Source organism: Elephantulus edwardii, unplaced genomic scaffold (genome assembly GCF_000299155.1).
Source record: "Elephantulus edwardii isolate Elephantulus edwardi_28Jun2011 unplaced genomic scaffold, EleEdw1.0 scaffold00129, whole genome shotgun sequence".
Classification (NCBI taxonomy): domain Eukaryota; kingdom Metazoa; phylum Chordata; class Mammalia; order Macroscelidea; family Macroscelididae; genus Elephantulus; species Elephantulus edwardii.
In genome coordinates this window covers 5118289-5137743 of record NW_006399879.1, presented here as the reverse complement: position 1 = coordinate 5137743, position 19455 = coordinate 5118289, and the positions used below count along the sequence as shown (strand labels likewise).

Below are 19455 nucleotides of genomic sequence, written 5' to 3'. Positions count from 1 at the left end.
CGATTGGCACAGGACAGAGCGGAGTTTAGGGCTGTTGTACATAGGGTCGCTATGAGTCGCAGGCGACTCGACGGCACATAACAACAACAACAACTGTGCATCTGGAAGTTAGACCATGAGTAAGGATGACAGTAGAAGAATGTATGTCCTTGAATTGTAGGATTGGTGAAGAATATTGACTAGCTTATGAATTGCAAAAAGAACAAATGCGTCTTAAAGTGCAACCACAGTGCTCCTTAGAGGCAAGAATGGTGAAACTTTGTCTCACTTATTCTGGGCGGACTTTTAAGAGGAACCTGTCCTTGGAGAGAGACATCCTGCTAGGAAAGGTAGAAGGTCAATTAAAGAAAGGAAGAACTTCAATGAGATGGATTGACACAGTGATGCCACAATGTTTATGAACATGACAGAGATTGTAAACATGGTTCAGGATTGGGCAAGCTTCAGATCTGTTGTTCATAGGGTCACTCTGACTTGATGACACCCAACAACTTGAAAAATGGCGAGAGCAGTATTATATACACAGAGAATCGCTGGATAGACAGGCTGGATTTACAAGAGATTGTGGCACCAGGCATATAATTTACATTGCTGATATCAGATGGTACTTGGCTGAAAGCAAAGAATACCAAAAGGATGTCTATTTGTGTTTTATTCACTGTGCAGTGCCTTTTGACTATGTGGATCAGACCACCTGTGGCTAACATTCGCAAGAATGGGGATCCTTCAACACTTAATTATGCTCATAAGAAATCTATAACCTAGACCAAGAAGCTGTTGTTCTAACAGCAAGGGAATACTGCATATTTTATAATCAGGAAAGGTGTATGTCAAGATTGTATCCTTTCTGCATGCCTGTTCAATCTTTATGCTGAGAAAATAATTTGAAAAAGTTGGACTCTATGAAGAAGAATGTGGAGTCAGGATCAGAGGAAGATTTATCAACAGCCTGCATTACACAGATGGCACACGCTTGCTTGCCAAAAGTGATATAGCAAACTTAACAGCTTCCTGTGTACAACACTTGAGTCTCCTGTTTCTTTTTTTATTTTTATTAATTTTTATGAACATTTACAAAGATTTGGGGTTTTCATTCATTCATTGTTGCACTATTTTCTCTAACCCTCCTCCCCAATTCGTTCTTTTCTTTTTCCCCCACTTGAAAGTCTGTTTTAATTATCCAGTTGCCACAGTGCTTGTCAAAGCCAGTTCTGATTAATCTCCTTTGTCAGTGTGTCCTTTGCCATTCCCTATCTCTCCTCCCTGAGAGAGACGTCACCCTGATTCATAAGGAAAAGGGGGCGGCGTATTCTCTTAGCTACTTCCTGCTGAGTCTCCTTTTCTTGTGTACACAGCCTTTGCACTGCTTAGTGTTTAATCACCCCACACATAGAAGCCATAATGAGTATGTCCTGATAGTCCTAATATGCACCTGTACTTCTTATGTATGGTATTGTACTGTTTTAATAATGAGAGCTTTCCCTGCTTACTAATAAAATGTTTAGCTCCTAACAGTATGTACTTCAACTTGTAGGCAACAGCATCTACTCTTGTGTTGAATATTATAGTCTCTCTCTATTTATTTTACTTTTGACAGTTTTCCTTGACATACACCTTGGCTCCAAAACCAGGGTTAGTGATCTCAGCAGTCAGGGTTAAAGGAGAGGTGAGATAATGAAGCAAAGCGTATCAAGCAGCACAAAGGCGGAAAGTCAGAGGATGCTGTTGCCTGTAATTTAGGCATGTTGGCACGCTGTCCACACTACACAGTGTCCTATTTCACAGAACAAATCGACAGGGTCAGGTGATACACGACGGTACTGAGAAATCAAAATCAGTTCTTAGCCTCTCTTGTTTATATTGTTATTTGAGTGAAAGTTTACAAGGCTTGTTGGGTTTCCCCCTATTTATTCATGAACGTTTTGTTCTGTAGCATTAATTAAAACACATTGCATACCCATCCATTCATTCCATATTGGCCTTCCCTCACCCATGTTAACAAATGTTCATTGTCAATTAATTTTTACCTTCTTTTTCCTGGTAACCATATTAGAGAAACTCCTTTTTAGCTTTTTGTAACAGTGGTCTCCTGTAGTATTTGTCCGTTTGTGACTGACTGCTTCACTTCATGAAATGTTCTCTAGTCTCATTCCTGCTGTGTCAGTCTTAAAGGAGACGAAGGCCCTCAGTGACATCACTTAACACAGGGACTAGAGTGGTGATCTTAGCTCGTGTCACCATGATTGTGAGGATGGTATAGGCTCGGGCACGGTTCCTTCTGTTCTGTGTGGGGTCCCTGCACGTCAGATAATGCTCATGGCACCTAACAACAAGCAGTTCTTTAAAAATGTGCAACAAGGAAAGAATTTATTTAAAGAGAAAAGCGGGTATGGGTAGAATCTTTTTTAAAGAGATGGGGTAGGGAAAAAAATGTGCAGCAATAAGTGAATGGAAATCCAGGTTTTCTGTAAACTTATGTTAAAATATCAATTAAAAAGTAAAATTTGACTGTGGTAAAATGTATATGTAACAAGAAATTTGCCACAGTACCACTTTAAGGGTATAATTTAGAAACATGCATTATATTCACAATATTATACAACCATTATCACTATTTCCAGAACCTTCTCATCACTCCAAACAAAAACTCAATACTAAAAGTATTAAAAGCAATAATTCACGTCCTCTGTTTCCATGTTGTTGTTGCTGTTATGTCCCGTTGAGTCGCTTGCGACTCTTAGCAACCCTATGTACAACAGCCCTAAACTGTGCTCTGTCCTGTGCCAGTCGCACTGTCTCTGACACGCCCATCCCGATTACCATAGTCACTGAATCAATCTACCTCATAGAGGGTCTTCCCCTCCTGCGCCGTCCCTCCACCCTCCCAAGCATGATGCCCCTCTCCAAGGACCGGTCTCTCCTTACAACATGTCCAAAGTATGTTAGATGGAGCCTCAGAATCCTTGCCTCCAAGGAGCCACCCGGTTTAACCCTCTCCAGGACAAATCTGTTTGTTTTCCTAGCAGGCCATGGTACTCTCAATACTCTTCTCCAGCACCACAGCTCAAAGGCATCAATTTTCCTTCTATTCTCCTTGGTCATTGTCCAGCTCTGATGCATAACAAGTGATTGCAAAGACTATGGCCTGTGTCAGATGCACCTTAGTCTTCAGAGAGACACCATTGCTCTTCAGTACTTTGGAAAGGTCCTTAACAGCAGACTTTCCCATGGCAATACGCCTTTTAATTTCCTGGCTACTGGTGCCAAGAGTGTTGACTGTGGAGCCAAGCAAACTAAAGCTGTGAACAATCTCAGTCTCTTCACCATCCATCCTGATGCTGCCAATTGGCCCAGTGGTGAGAATCTTTGTCTTCTTGACATTGAGCCTTGATCCATATTGGAGGCTGCAGTCCTTGACCCTCTGCAGCAGGTGCTTCAGGTCCTCCTCAGTTTCAGCAAGCAGGGTTGTGTCATCTGCATAATGCAGATTGTTGATAGATCGTCCACCAATCCTGACCCCACATTTCTTCTCATAGAGCCCAGCCTCCCAGATAATCTGTTCTGCAAACAGGTTGAAAAGGTATGGAGATAGGATGCATCCCTGTCGTACGCCCTTCCCAATTTTGAACCATGCAGTGTTCCCTTGCTCTGTTCTGACGACTGCCTCCTGGTCCAAGTATAGGTTTCGCATTAGCACGATCAAGTGTTCTGAGATTCCCATTCTTCTCAGAGTCAGCCATAGTTTGTTATGATCCACACAGTCAAATGCCTTTGCATAATCAATGAAGCACAGATATACATTCCTCTCATATTCCCTGTTCCCATAGCCTCTGCTAACCTTTGCTTTCTAGTTCTTGAAATTTACTATACCTCATATAAATGGAATCAATATAATACAGTGCAACATACTAATGAAATCATTTCCATTTTTCCACAGAGTTTTATTTCTTCAGCAAGTCTGATGTCAAGAACTTGGAAGTTCCCTCCTCGGTCAGCTGGTGTCCTACTCACAGGTCAGCCGTCTCCTGACCAAACACAGAAGAGCTCCAGCTCCTCAGCTCTTTCCGATTGCGTGATTCCATGGCACCTTCAGGAGACCATAGCTGCACGGGGAATGGAGCGGGAAAGAAAACTTTTCCTGGAAGACAATATCAGTGAAAAAGAAAACAGGGAAAGCATTCATCTCAAAAGAAAACGTGCTACATCTGATAATTTATCGGAGAAAACAAGGAATTATATGGTGGCAGAAGAAGATGAGGAGGTTGAAACCTACCTAAATTTTGGGAACACAAGTAAATTTAAAAACCATTTTTGTGACATTAGAAATTTAGAAGATTGGGAGAAACAGCAGCTGATTGAAATGCTCCAGCAGGCGGCCACCCTGGTGGTGACTCTGATGTATAAGGATGGCTCAACCCAGTTAAGACCTGATCAGGTTAGCAAACAGTATGGGTTGGCTTTGATTTTGTTTTCTGGGGCAAGGAAAAGCCTGAGAGAAGTGTGTTTTCAGATGTTTGGTCTAGAGAGAGCTAGCAATAAAGTCCAAGTCCCTTTCCCCTCTCCATTGGTGACTGGTGGTATCACAGAAGCTAGTGAATGCTTTGACAGGAGTAAGAAAGAATGCTTGTAATCTCATTTTCTAGACTTTAACATACAGATTCTATACATATTTTGTTGAATTATACCTAAGTTTTTCCTCACATTTTTGCTACTGTTCTCAAGAAAGCTGATCTAACAGAATGTGGAAACTGTCGAACAATATAGTTAATATCACAGGCAAACAAAATACTACAGAAGATCATTAAAAAACTTTTAGAACAGTACATAGATAGAGAACTGCCAGAAGTTCACGCAGGATTTAGTAGAGGCTGTGGAACCAGGGATATCATTGCTGATGTTAGATAGATCCTGGCTAAAATGGAATATCAGAAGAATGTCCATTTATGCTTTATTGACAATGCAAAGACATCTCACTGTGTGGATCATGACAAGTTATGGTTAACATTGAGAATAGGAATCCCAGAGCACTTGCCTCACATAACTTTAGGCATGTTGCTAACGGGATATTCCTCGGAGAGGGATGTGGTTCTTGGAAAAAGAGAGAAAACCCTTGACGAGGAGGATTGACATGGTGACTACTGCAATGGGCTCTATTGTGTCAGGAAGTGTGAAGATGGCACAGGACAGGACGGGGTTCAGAGCTGTTGTTCACAGGTCGCCATGGATCATACATGACGGCGCCCAATAACAACATTTTCTTACAACTGGATCTGTAAGCAACATCATAATACATGGAGAAGAAAATGGAAATGTCAAGAATTTAATTTTATTTGGTTCAGCAGTCAACACTCACAGAAGCAGTAGTTGAAAATTCAAATTGTGTATCACACATTAGTAAAATCCTGCTGAAGAAGGACATCATACTTGGGGAAGTTGTTGTGTGCTGTCGAATTGGAACAGACTCAAAGCTGACCCTCAGGTATATTTTCTGAGACAATAAACTACATGGGAGAAAATTTCTCTCTTCTTCCGGTGGAGGGTGGTGGATCCGAACGGCATGCCTTCGGGGTTGGCAGCACAACTCCATACACTAGGCCACCGGAGCTTCCTAGGGCAAGAAGAGGGTCAGGTTAACCCTCATTGAGATAGACTGGCGATGGTGTAGGCATGGTCAACCTTGTGCTCTACTGGACTTGAGAAGACAAAGTGTTATAATGGAATATGCAAAGAGCTGGAGCTAGAGAATAAAAAGGGAAGAACTCCCTTTGGAATTTTTCAAATTGAAAGAACAGAAAAACAAATTTGAGCATTGAGTTATAGTGCTGAGAGATGCTATGGACAAAATGTTACAAGATTCAGTAAGCATCAAAAGAAAATGGAAGGAATATGCAGAGTCACTGTGTTAGAAAGAACTGGATGACGTGGAATGATTTCAGGAAGTAGCATATGAATAAGAGCCATTGGTAATAAAAGAAGAATTTCAAGCTGCATTGAAGACATTGCTAAAAATAAGGCCCCAGAAATTGATAGGACACCAACTGACATGCTGCAACAAACAAGATGCAGTCCTAGACGTGCTCACCAGTTTATGCCAGGTAATTTGGAAGAGAGTTGCTTGACTGACTGATTGGAAGAGACCCTCATGTGTTCCCATCTCCAATAAAGGTGATCCAATAGAATGTGGAAATTATCAAACAATACCATTAATATCACATGCAAGCAAAATATTGCTGAATTTCATAAAAATGGCTCAGAATCATAAAAAATTGACAGGGAATTGCCAAAAACTCAAGCTATGTTTGGAAGAGGCCCCATGGCACCAGGGATATCACTGCTGATGTCAGATAGATGTTGGCTGAAGGCAGAGACTACTAGAAGTGTAACTTTGTGTTTTGTTGACTATACAAAGGCATTTGACTCTGTGGATCATAACAAACTGTGGCTAACATGGAGAAGGGTGGGAATCCTAGAATGCTTGATTATGCTCAAATAAAACCTATACTTAGAAACTGTTTTCAGAGCAGAGTAAGGGAACATTACATCGTTCAAAATCAAGAAAGGTGTGTGTACGAGGGCTGTATCCTTTCTCCAGACCTATTAATTCTCTACACTGAGCAAATAATTTGAGAAGCTAGACTCTATGTCGAATAATGTGGGATCAGCATCAGACTTACCAATACCCTGTGTTATGCAGATGACCCAACCTTGCTTCAAGTGAGAGGACTTGAAACACTTGCTGCAGGGACCACAGCCTTCAATATGAATTGTCTTAACATCCACTTCCAAAATGGCTTGCCTCCGGAAACTCTATGCACGAACAGTGCTCAGGCTGTTCGTTCATAGGGTCGCTATGAGTCGTCTACGACTCGACGGCATTAAACAACAACAACATAACATCAAGAAGACAAAAATTCTGACCACTGGACCAAAGCTACATCGTGATTTTGCATGCCATCAAGTTGGAACCCATAGCTGACCCTCCAACTGGCTTTGAGAGGCAGAATTAATCGCATGAGAGGAAATTGCCCATCCTTCTCCCACGGAGCAGCTGGTGGATTTGAACCTCCTGCCTTGGGATTGCAGTGCAGTTTCTTGACAGTAGGCCACCAGAGATAGATGAATAAAATATTGAAGTCACAAACAAATTCATCTGACTTGGATCCACAATCAACACCAGCAGTCCGATCAGGAGACATATAGCACTGGGAAAGTCTGCTGTCAGCGACCTCTCCAGTTTACTGAGGAACAATGATGTCACTTCGAAGACTGAGGTGCACCTGATTCAGAGCGTGGTCTTTTTAGTCACATGCTTTGCATCTAAAAGGATGTACAGTGACTAAGGATGACTGAAGAAGAATTGATGACTTTGAATTGTGGCATTAGAGAAGAGTCCTGAATATTCTACGGACTGACTAAAGAACAAACATATGCTTTGGAAAAAGTGCAGCCAGAGTAGAGTGCTCTTGGAGGCAAAGATGGTCAAGATTCATCTCATACTTTGGAAATTTTGGTGGGAGAGGCTAGTCCTTTGAAGGAGACACATCATGCTTGGAAAGGTGGAGGCTCAACGAAAGGTAACAAGACCCATGACCAGGATGATTGACACAGTGACTGCAGCAATGGACTTGAGTGTGTCAGAGATGCTGATGGCACAGGATAGGGCAGTGTTCAGATCTGTTGTCTACACAGTCTACATAGTCTACACAGCACCTAACAACAGCAATCAAGGTCATTATGAATCGCAGCCAAACCGACACCACCTCCCAACAACGTTTTGAAGTTAATGTACATATTTTTAAAAGATTGGATTGCCACATGTTCATTGCTAATATATAAACATGATTAATTTTGTGTTTGATCTTATATACTGGACCTTTTCCATACTCACATATTAGTTGTAAGAAGTCTTTCTTTAGTTCATTTTTTGTAGATTACATTGGATTTTATATGTAGATATTCATATCAAACACAAATAATGTAATTCTTCTTTTTCAGTTATATACCTTTCTTTTTCTTGCCTTATTGGTTTGGCTAAGGCCTCCATTATGATAATGAGTAGAGAACAGACAACATTTTCATGGATTTGGCTTTAAGCCTTGATTATAATGTTTAAATGATAGTAATTTGAAAGTTTTATTTAGGCCCTTTTTCTTAATTATAAGAAAAATGTCATATCCAAAAATAAAGGCTTTGGGGAGCTCTGGTGGCCTAGTGGCAAGAAGCTGCAACTACAATCCCAGAGGTGCATGGTTCGAATCCACCAGATGCTCTGCCGGGGAAGGAGGGGCAATCTCCTCCTGTACCAGTCAGATCTGATTTGACGGTACACGCACACAAAAATAATAAAATTTTAAAAAACCCCACAAAAATAAAGGCTTTATCTTTTTTCAGTCTTGACCTTCTGTCTTTTGGTGCGTTCACAGGCCATAGTCTCTACTGTTAAAGGAATTGTAATATTACTAAAGAGCCGAGTGGAAGAACACAGTGGTTCTCTGGATGCCTCCGTCTCTGATGGCATTTTTGAGGAGTTTCCTTCGGATGATAGATATATTTACATAAAAATAGAACATTCTTCAATTTGGAGCCAAGAGCAAGATACAAATTTTCAATTTGTCAGGTAAGAGATATTCGTTTGTTCCTTCAAATTCTATAAAGATACCAAAACCCAGCCCCGTTGCTGTCAGACTGGTTCCAGCTCGTCGTGACCCTGTGTACAGCAGAGGATGGCCCCGTGCCCTGTGCCAGCCCCACAGTCAATCCACCTAGCTGAAGGTATTCCTCTTTCTCTCTCATCCTCTACCTTACTGTACCTAATGACCTCCAGTGACTGACCCTTCCTGATTACATTTTCAAAATGTGTGACTCAAAGTCTCAAACCGTCTTGCTGCTAAGGAGTATTCTGGGTGTCCTCTTTCCAAGACAGATCTGTTTGTTCTTCATGGCATTCCATATATTCACTATTCTTTACTACCGCCATAATTCAGATGCATCCGTCTTCTCCACTCTTCCTTATTCATTGTCTGAGTTTTACACGCATACTATAGCTAGAAAGATGTTGTTTTTAGGTACTGTTGAGTCCTGTGTGACCCAGTGACCCTATGAACAACAGATCTGAACCCTGTCCTATGCTGTGCCGTCCTCACAATCTCTGACACCCTCGAAGCCTTGCAGCAGTCACTGTGTCACCCGGTTGAAGCTCTTCCTTTCTTTTGCTGACCCTCTACTCTTCCAAGCATGATGTGCTTCTCCAAGGAATAACCTCTGCTAGCAACATGCCCAAAGTATGTGATATGAAGCTCTGTCATCTTTGTCTACAAGGAGCACTCTGGCTGCACTTTCTCCGAGATGTATTTGTTTGTTCTCTTGGCATTCCGTGGGATACGCAGTACCATTTTCTAATACCACAGTTCAAAGACATTAGTTCTTCTTTTATTAAAAAAATAAATTTTTCAGAATAACTATGAGATACCATCTCACCCCAGTCAGAATAGCAAAATTTAACAGAACAGCAAGCAACAATTGCTGGTGAGGTTGTGGAGAAACTGGAACCCTTATTCACTGTTGGTGGGAGTGTAAAATGGTGCAACCACTGTGGAAGGTGGTAAATTTTCATTGAAATTAATAATAAATTTTTAAAAATGGAAAAAAAAGAATAGAAACTGTCAAAAAATAATTTTTAAATTTTATACTGGTTTACTTACAAAGTTTGTATACATTGTTTTTCACACTGATCTTTCCCATCCTTTCCCCACCCCTTGCTTCACTCATCACCCACCCCCATACCTCACCCCTTCAGTTCTTTTTTTTTTAATTTTTAAATAACTTTATTCTTAATTTTAACAAGCTCCTATTAGAAATGCTTTGGTATAAATACAGTAAAAATATGCTGGTTTTCCCTCCTTCTCTGGATCATGTCAAATAAATGGAAAAGTCAAGCATTATTGTTATCCCCAGTTTTAAAAGAATTTTTCCACAAATAATAACTACTGCTTATTCATACAGTTTGACATAAGTATTTACCATACTTTTTTTTTATCATAGGAAAATGAAACAAAAATATCCAGAAGAGAAATTTGCACACTCCTCTTAGTTTCCTCTCCAAAGGTGTTTAAATACATCCATCTTTCTCGGATGCCTTTTCCTCCCCAGCTTTGCCATTCTTACCCTTAGAGCTGTCGGAATGGCTTCTCAGTCCCATCCGTGTCCAGGGCCTTGAACTTCAAGCTGAGGATGGTGAACAGGGCTGCCTAGACTTAGTCCTGCTCCTTCAAGGAGATGGAATTTTTGTGTGGAGATTTATGGTTTGTGTTCTCGTGAGGACTAACTTCTGATCTCTTTCTAGGGAGTGGTGTTGGTTTGACAGGCTGGTAAACCGGCCTGTGAATCCTATAGGACCATAAGGTGGTTTCTCAGTTTCTCCTTCACCTTCCTCCTCCTCTTCGTCATCAGTCACAAGCATCTCAGCACAAATGATCCCATCCGATCCGGTCTGAAGCTTCTTTCCTGCTTCGTTGTTTTCTGCCTGCAGGTGCCCCATGGAAACATTGTCACTGGTTCTGTCACCCATGTCAGGGAATGAACAATATTATATCTACATCTTCATCCTCTGGGCAAATAGGTGAAGAAGCCTGGGCACTCACTTCTCAAGTCTTCTTTCCCTGGGACTCAGACTTGCCTCTGGAGAGGAGGCATGTTTGTCCTGTATTGCATGCATCTCTTTCCAAGGCGTCATTAACCTCTTCTGTGGAGTGTGGGATCTCTCCTCGACTGTAGACCTGTTGATCGAGGTTGAAGTATTGGATGAGCGAGACTGATATGATTGAAATTGTTGCCCCTGTCCTCTGAAAGTCCACTGTATTTGGTATAGATTAATTTATATTATTGCCCAGTCCATTAGTTTTTTTTAAAATTCATTTTGAAAATGAGATGTTTTATTTGTTGTTATAGTCCATTAGTTTTAATCTTTATTTTTCTCTGAACGCTTGGTCCAGCGGTTACTTTTTCCTCTCTGGGGAGTTGGAGACTTGCAAAATGGGTTGGCTTATACAGGCTCATGATAATCTGTGGGAGATTTAGAGTTTCTCTCTGAGGCTTGTCTTAGAAGTTCCTCTACCTCAACTGGTGCTGAGTCATCAGAGCTTTCACCATATACTGACTTCTGGCGTCATCATAAACTTTTATTCCTGTACCTTTAAAGTCATCTGATGGAAGAGATATTGAAGACAGAACTGTACTTTCTCCAGTCTTCAATTCTTTTTCAACTTTAATTTCCATGGTATACAGCTATTTTGTTCACCATCTTCTATTCCTTCATTTCTGTCTTTCCTTAACCTGAAGGGATTTTGGAAGGTCAGGGATATTGGCATAGATATTTTCAGTTGACTCTCTTGATGTTTCTTCTTATCCCACCTTCACAGACCTTATTATATCTTCTGCTGACTTCTCAATTGATTTTAATTTCTTTAAAATTACCTTGTAATAATTAATTAGAAATTATTTGCAATTTGCAGTTTAGCCTCTTCAGGACCTTGGGTCTTTTTCTCAAACTTGAGGCTACTTTGTTCTAGAAACTAGATATGATGCTGGTCTTGCTGACTTTGCTTCTTCATCTTTCCTGTTCTTTTCCACTGCTGATTGCATCCAGAAGTCATTTCTCCCTCAAGGTCTTTTTCTTGAGGCTGCCATATTGATTCCGACTTTCAGTGTCTGTCTCTTCAATTCTTAAAAGAATATAGCTTGAAATATGGATTGCATGTCAATGTTAAGAAAAGAAAAATTTTGACACCTCCATATTACAGGCAACATCAGTATAGATGGAGAAAACTTGATCATACTTAGATCCACGGTCAGCACCTGTGGTACCAGCGGTCACAAGATGAGGCATTTTTCACTGGGAAAGTCTGTAGTCATGGACCTCTCCAGATCATTGAGGAGAAATGATGTCAGTTTGAGGCCATGGTCTTTTCAATCACTTGTTATACATCTGAGAGCTGAACAGTGAATAAGGATGACAGAAGAAGAATTGACACCATTGTGTTGTGGTGTTGGAGTATTTGATAGGAAGATGACAGCTATTAATTCCACTTTGATTTAGAGCAACTTTTTGTACAACCAAACCTGGGTTATCCTCCCGGGTTGCTGGTGCGTTTGTGTCTATTGTTGCACCTGTTGTAGATTTTATTTACATGCTTGATTTACCCTAGTTCAAATGTCCCAAACAGGAGTTAATTATTTAAATGTTCAGACATTTTGTGTGGAGATATGTGAAAGAAAATGTATCTAAAAGACAGAAATGATTGGAACTCAAAAAGATTCCTGCATCCTTCCCCAAACTTTTTCAAACACTGGCTTGCTCTCCCTTAAAAACCTCCTGGACTAGAGATTCCATAGCCTGTCTTTGGAACCTGTCTAGAATTTGGTCAACTTCACAATGGAAATTTGAGGAGGAAGGCATTGTTGCTAAGGCTTGAAGACCCTCCAGCATCTCCTGCTTCCTGCTGAAGAACAGTCCACGTTCCTCTGATGACACTTGAGTTTGACATGCGGTGGACTATGTTTTTTGTTTGTTTGTTTTGAGGAAAGAATCTGAAATTAAAGGGGATCCTAGACATTTTCTTTGGTCCCTCTGTCTCAGGGTATTGTTTTTCTTATCAGATTCTGTAAACTGCATCTCCTAAAAACATGTGAACAGCTTCCCTGAACCATGCTCTACCCTGCATCGTCCTTGCCGTCTTTCAGGCCCACTGTCACTGCCACACTGCCGATCCATCTTGTTGAGGGTCTTCTTCTCTTTCTCTGACCTTCCAATTTCCTAGCATGATGTGTTTTTCCAAAGACCTCTCCTGACAGCATGCTCTAAGTGTGTGAGATGAAGTTGCACAGTAGTCTTCCATCCAAGGAGTACCCTGATGGCACTTCCTCCAGGAAAGACACGTGTATTCTTCTGGCATCACACAGGATGGGAAGTACATGTCTCCAGATCAAAAGTCAAAGGCATCGGTTCTCCTTTTATCCTTAGTCATTGTCCAGCTTTCAGACGCAGAAGATGCGATTGAAAACCTCATCCCTTGAACCACGCCCACCTTGGTTTTTAAACTGACATCGACATCCTTAGTCTTTAGAACTTTGGAAGGATTCTTGACACAAGATTTTCTCAGTGCAGTATGCCTTTCCCACCCATTATTTGTAAGCTTCTATAATTTAACTTTTTAAAAAAATACTGCTTTATTTACAGAGTTCATATACATTGTTTTCACACCATATCTTTCCCATTTTCTTTACCCTCCCTCCACCCATCAAATTGTGCAGCTCTGTGATTAACCATCCTCCTCCCAATCTTCACCCCTCTGCTCCCCCCACCCCGGATCCTCATACTCATTCTACAACAATGGTTTTATACAGGGAGCTCTGGTGGCCTAGTGGCAAGACGCTGCACTGCAATCCCAGAGATGCGTGGTTCAAATCCACCAGATGCTCTGCTGGAGAAGGAGGGGGCAATCTCCTCCTGTACCAGTCAGATCTGATTTGACAGTACATGTAAAAATAATACAATAAAAATTGAAAAAAATAATGGTTTTATACAGTATTTGTCCTTGTGGGACTGAGTTAGTTCACTCAGCATAATACCCTTCAGTCCCTCCCAAGTCAGGTAGTGATTTACAAAATTGCTCTTGTTTGCTGCATAGTATTCCATTGTGTGAATGTAGTTTCTCAATCCATTCGTTTGTGGTTGACTTCTTGACTGCTGTTACCATGAGTATTGATTGTGAATCCAAGTAAAGTGAATTGTGGACAATATCAATCAATCCTTTCTCCATTATGATATTGCCTATTGGTGCAGTAATGAGACATTTGTTTACTTTATGTTGAGATTTAATTCCATTTGAAGGCTGTAGCCTTTAATCTTCTGTGTCAAGTGTTTCATGTCCTCTTCACATTTTGCAGTCAAGATTGTGTCTGCATAGTGAAGGTTGTTTATGAGTCTTCCTCTCATCCTGATGATACATTCTTCTTCGTAGAGTTCATTCTTGAATAATTTGCTTGGCATACAGACTGAATACGTATAGAGAAAAGACAATTCACCTTTCCTAATTTTAAATCATGCAGTGCTCCTTTGTTCTGGTGGGCACGCCTATTTGTGTATTTCACATGAGCATAATTAGGTGCTCTGGGATTCCTATGCTCAGTGTTATCCATAATTTATAATAATCCACACAATCGAATTCTGTTGTATTGTCAATGTAATACAAATAAAAATTTTCTGGTATTCTCTTTCAGCCAAGATCCATCTGACATCAGCAGTGATCTCTCTCATTCTGTGGCCCTTTTGGAATCTAGCTTAATCTTCTAGAAGTTCTCTGTCACTTTACTGTTTCAGCCACTTTGTAAAAATCTTCAGCAAGATTTTACTTGTATGTGATATTGTTCTATAATTTTCACATTCTTTTGTATCACCTTTTTTGGGAATCGGAACAAATACAGATAGTTTCTAGTTGGTTGGCCAGAGAGGCGAGCATATCCAGGGCTGCATCTATGTTTAAACATCTTACCTGGTATTCCATCAGTTCCTGGGGCTGTGGTTTTTGCCAGTGCCTACAGTGAAGCTTGAACGTCTTCCTTCTTTACTGTTGGTTCTTGATCATGTTAAGCCTTGAAGTGTTTCAGTGCCAGTCAGTTCTTTTTGGTATAGTGACTCTGTATTTCTTCCTTTTTTTTTTTGTGATGTCTCCTGCATCACTCAAGATTTTGTTTATGGTGATGCAAATAAATATCACAATGAGATGCCAGTAGCAGTGGCAAAGTTTAACAGGGCAGCAAGTGAACAATGTTGATGAGGATGTGATGAGATAGGAACTCTTTTACCCTGTTAGTGGGATTGTAAAATGGTACAATGACTCTGGAAGGCAGTTTGGGGCTTCCTCACAAAACTGAACATAGACATTCCATATAACACAGTTATTTCACTGCTTGGAATATACCCCGAGGAAATGAGAACTGAGTCACAAACAGAGACATGTATAGCAGTGTTCATAGCAGCATTATTCATCATCAAAAGCACATGGAAAGAGCCCAGATGTCCAAACACAACTGAATGTATTGAGAAAGTATGGCACATTCACACAATGGAATACTACGCAGCACGCAGGAGCAATGATTTTGTAAATTACTACCTAACACGGGAGGGACTGGAGAGCACTATGCTGAGTGAACTAACTCAGTCACAGCAGGACAAATGCTATGTAAAGCCATCATTGTAGAATGAGTATGAGGATCCAAGGGGGGGGTGGGCAGGGAGGGGGTGTTAAAGATAGGGTCGTACAGTTTGATGGGTGGGGTGATGAAGGAAATGAAAAAGATCTGGTGTGAAAACAGTGTATTCCAACTTTGTAAATAAACCAGTATTTAAAAAAATGAGTTTGCACATAGTTTCCTTCAGTGTCACAACATGGCTTGAAGTGGTTCTTCAGTTCTTTCAGCTTAAGAAAAATGCCTTAGTGTTTAGTTTTCTAACTCCAGCTCTAAAGGACATTTAGGAACTAGAATAGAAAATGTCTTCTTTTTAGAAACTAGAGAGAATAATTCCTCTGGACCCACCCAAGGCCAGAAGAGCGTCTCAGGCTATATCTCTAAAAGGTATGAGCCTGTTTTTATGTAGCTACGTGCCACTTCCCAATTCCGCAAACTTATCAGGGGTCCTTGGTAAGTAATAGTCAGGCTAAATTTAACGTTGCCTGAGTTGGTCAAAGTGTCCTGCAGTTGTTTTTTGAGATCAGGAACTAAATAAGGTCTACACATGTCATTTTATTGTCGTGTCTCTTAAAGCTCTTCTAATTGGGAGCACTCCAACTCCTCATCTTTATACTCTAGAAGACCTCACGTGCTGATTTGGTTTTTTGTGTCATTGTGGATTTCTTTGACTTGTCCTCCTCTCCATGTATTCTGTAGACTGAATTTGGTTTTAAAAGATTGATGATTCAGCTTTGACCCCTTCCGATTGCTTCCTGGGTAACTGTTGTGTGCTTCATATCCCACCTGTGATGCTGTCATGAGGGTTTCCAAATTCAGCAACTAAAAATACAGCACGTTCAGTTAAATTTGAAATCAACATTTCCAAGCATAATTACACACACACACACACACACACACACACACACACACGAAAAGTATATACCTTTAAAATGTTTACATTTTCTTCAGACTGAAAAAAAAGGATGTTTTTTTCCAAAATTGAGATTTTGACTGTCCATCCTATCTTTTGTCAGTCATCCTTTTGTGACTCTGCTGTCTGCCCTGATGTTAATGGTGCTTGAATTGATCAGTGGGCTTAGGTGATGGTGTCAGCATGACCTCACCATTGTAAATATCTTAACCACCTTTTCATTGATTTCCCCTCCCATTGATGAGGGTCATCTGAGTCACTTATTTAATTATGATTTGTTGTTGTTATGTGTTGTCAAGTTGCCTGCAGCTCACAGCGACCCTGTGTACAACAGTTCTGAATCCTGCTCTATGCTGTGCCAAACTTACTGTCTCTGACACACCCACCCCCGTTACCCCAGTCACTGAATCAATCCATCTCATCAAAGGTCTTCCTCTCTTAAACTCATCCTCCACCTTCCCTAGCATGATGTCTCTCTCCAAGGACTGGTCCCTCTTTGCAACAAGCCCAGAATATGTCGGATGAAGCCTCAGAATCCTTGCCTTCAAGGTCCAGCCTGGTTTTACTTTCTCCCGGGCAAACCTTGTTCTCCTGGCAGTCCATGGTTTATTCAGTACTCTTCTCCAAAACCACAACTCAGAGGCATCAATTCTCTTTCTACATCCCTAGTCATTGTCCTGCTTTCTGACACAAAGCAAGTAATTGCGAAGATCATGGCCCGAATCAGGTGCACCTTAGTCTCCAGACTGACGTGTTTCTAATCCCATCATTTCTTCCACATTCATTAGCTGAAGCCTTCTATAAAGAACTTTTCTTTCATCTCTTGGTATTTTTGTCTCTTTTTACTTTTTCGACCAGGCTTTGCCTGACCACCATGTATCCCACCCATACTTCCTGTCTCTCTTTCAGTTTTTGATGTCCTCATATAATTTTCCATTCTGTGTATTTTACTGTTCCTTTGTTTTACTGTATCACTTACCTTATACTCTGAGAAGGCAAGAATCTTTCTGTTTTGCTTATTATTTTATCCCCAAAGTCAAGAACATGCAGGCACTTACTTTTTGAATGGATGAATACGAAGCCTTGATTTTTACAAGTTTTAGGATAATTATGTGATGGTATTGCTCAAGTTTTCTGACTCCAGCTCCTTGCACATTTCATTGTAATATTTTCTTTATCATCCCAAGCTGCCTTTTGAAATCTTCTGTTCAGCTCTTTAGTATCTTGAATTCTTCCTTGTGCTTTGGCTTTTCCGAGCTCCAGTGCAATATCCAGAATTTCTTCTGACATCCATTTTGGTCTTTTCTTATTCCTCTGTCTTTGTAATGAACGTTTGCACTCTTCTTGGATGATACCGTTGATATCCTCCCACAACTCATCTGGTCTTTGCTCATTTGGTCTTTGCAATCACTTGTTATGCATCAGAGAGTTGGACAATGACTAGGGAGGATAGAAGGAGAATTGATGCATTTGAGCTGTGATGCTGGAGAAGAGTACTGAATGTACCATGGACTGCCAAGAAAACAAACAGATTCATTGTAGAGAGGATTAAACCAGGCTGCTCCCTGGAGGCAAGGATTCTGGGGCTTCACCTGACATACTTTGGACATGTTGTAAGGAGGGAGAGGTCCTTGGAGAGGGACATCATGCTTGGGAAGATGAAGGGAAGGTGCAGGAGGGGAAGGCCCTCTAGGAGGTGGATTGATTCGGTGACTAGGGTAATCGGGATGGGTGTGTCAGAGACAGTGAGATTGGCACAGGACAGAGCAGAGTCTAGGACTGTTGTACATAGCGTCTCTGTGAGTCGCAAGTGACTCGACGGCGCATAACAACAGCATTGCTCATGTACTGTATTGTTGAAGGTAATGTCAACTTTATGATAGTACCTTGAGGTTCAAATTGGACTTAATGAAATCCTATTTAAATTAATATACACATAAACAAGGTCTTTACACACAAAGATATTTTCTAACGTTAATTAGGCTGTGCAGATTCTTCTCTTTTTCTTTACCATCAAGCCAGAGCTGGCTCCTATTCGACTATCCACTGGTGTTTCAGAGGCTGTAAATCACATGAAGGAAGTCTGTCTTTTTCTCATGGAGTGACTTGTGTGTTCAAACTCCCATAGAGGCACTGCCTTTTTCTATAGTAGAGCAGACCCCTGTAGAGAGGTCCCCAGAGTCTGCTGTCTCTGCATCCCCTGAGTTATCTCCTTTTCCTCCACGTTCCATTAATTGTTGTTGTTGTTGTGTACCGTTGAGTAGGAACTGACTCGTAGCTGACTCTCCAGCAGGTTTTCCGAGACAGTAAATCACATGGGAGGAGAATGGGCATCTTTCTCCCATGGAACAGCTGATGGATTTGAACCGTGCACCTTTGAATTTGCAGTCCATTTCCTTATAATGAATCAGGCTGTTACTAAGTTAATCATGCTGTTGTTGTATACCGTAGAGTTGGACCCCTTGCTGACCCTCCTGTGGGTTTTCAGAGGCAGTTAATCACGTGGGAGGAGATTGCCCAGCCTTCTCTCCCACAGAGCAGTTAGTAGCCTTGCACCACGTGCCTTGGAGATTGCAGCGCAGCTTCTTAGCATTAGGCCATGAGAGCCTCCTCAGATTTCGTAGATGAGGAAATGCCATTTTACAGCTAGATCTCAGTGTGATAAGAGTTGAACCAAATCTCAGTCTTTTATTTCGCAAATGTCACACCATTGAATTATATAATATACCTAAGTTAGAAAGCATACTACTTTTTTATTACTAAGTTTTATTAATTTTAATGAACATTTACAGAGATTTTGGGTTTTCATTCATTGTTGTACTGTTTTCTCTACCCTCCTCCCCAGTTATTCTTTTTTCCCCCATTGAAAGTCTGGGGTTTTTTTCCCAACACACAACCAGCTCTTTGCACATTTCTTTTTTTAATTAATTTTAATTAAAGTTTAAAGAGACTTTGGATTTCCATTTGTTCATCGTTGCACTTTTCTACCTGCCTACCCCTCCCTCCAATTCGTTCTTCTCTTTACAAAGTAAAAGAAAAATTTTTTCATTGTTATACAATTCCTCCCCCCAAGTACACTCCACTGTGCTGCACTCATTCAGGACTTCTGTCATGACAATAATACCTAATCATATATCTCCCCAAAACGGTTCTCTCCCTCATCTGTTTCAGTGCAGTATCCATTATTTATCCTCTCTTCCTTTGTCTTCCCTCAGCCCTGATGTCAGTCCCATTTTACAGCAGTGGCCCTATGCAATAGTTGTGATTTTTCATTATTATTATTATTATTATTATTA

At 40.8% G+C, this 19455-nt stretch overlaps 1 protein-coding gene across 1 annotated transcript in view; it reads left to right on the top strand.

Annotated features, from left to right (window-relative positions):
• Window positions 1-19455, top strand: part of POLN (polymerase (DNA directed) nu) — a 296309-nt gene that overhangs the window by 52132 nt on the left and 224722 nt on the right. The window contains exons 3-4 of the mRNA XM_006893654.1: window positions 4094-4435; window positions 8424-8617. Of these exons, the coding sequence (XP_006893716.1) occupies window positions 4094-4435; window positions 8424-8617 (536 nt within the window). The remainder of the gene's footprint in view (window positions 1-4093; window positions 4436-8423; window positions 8618-19455) is intronic.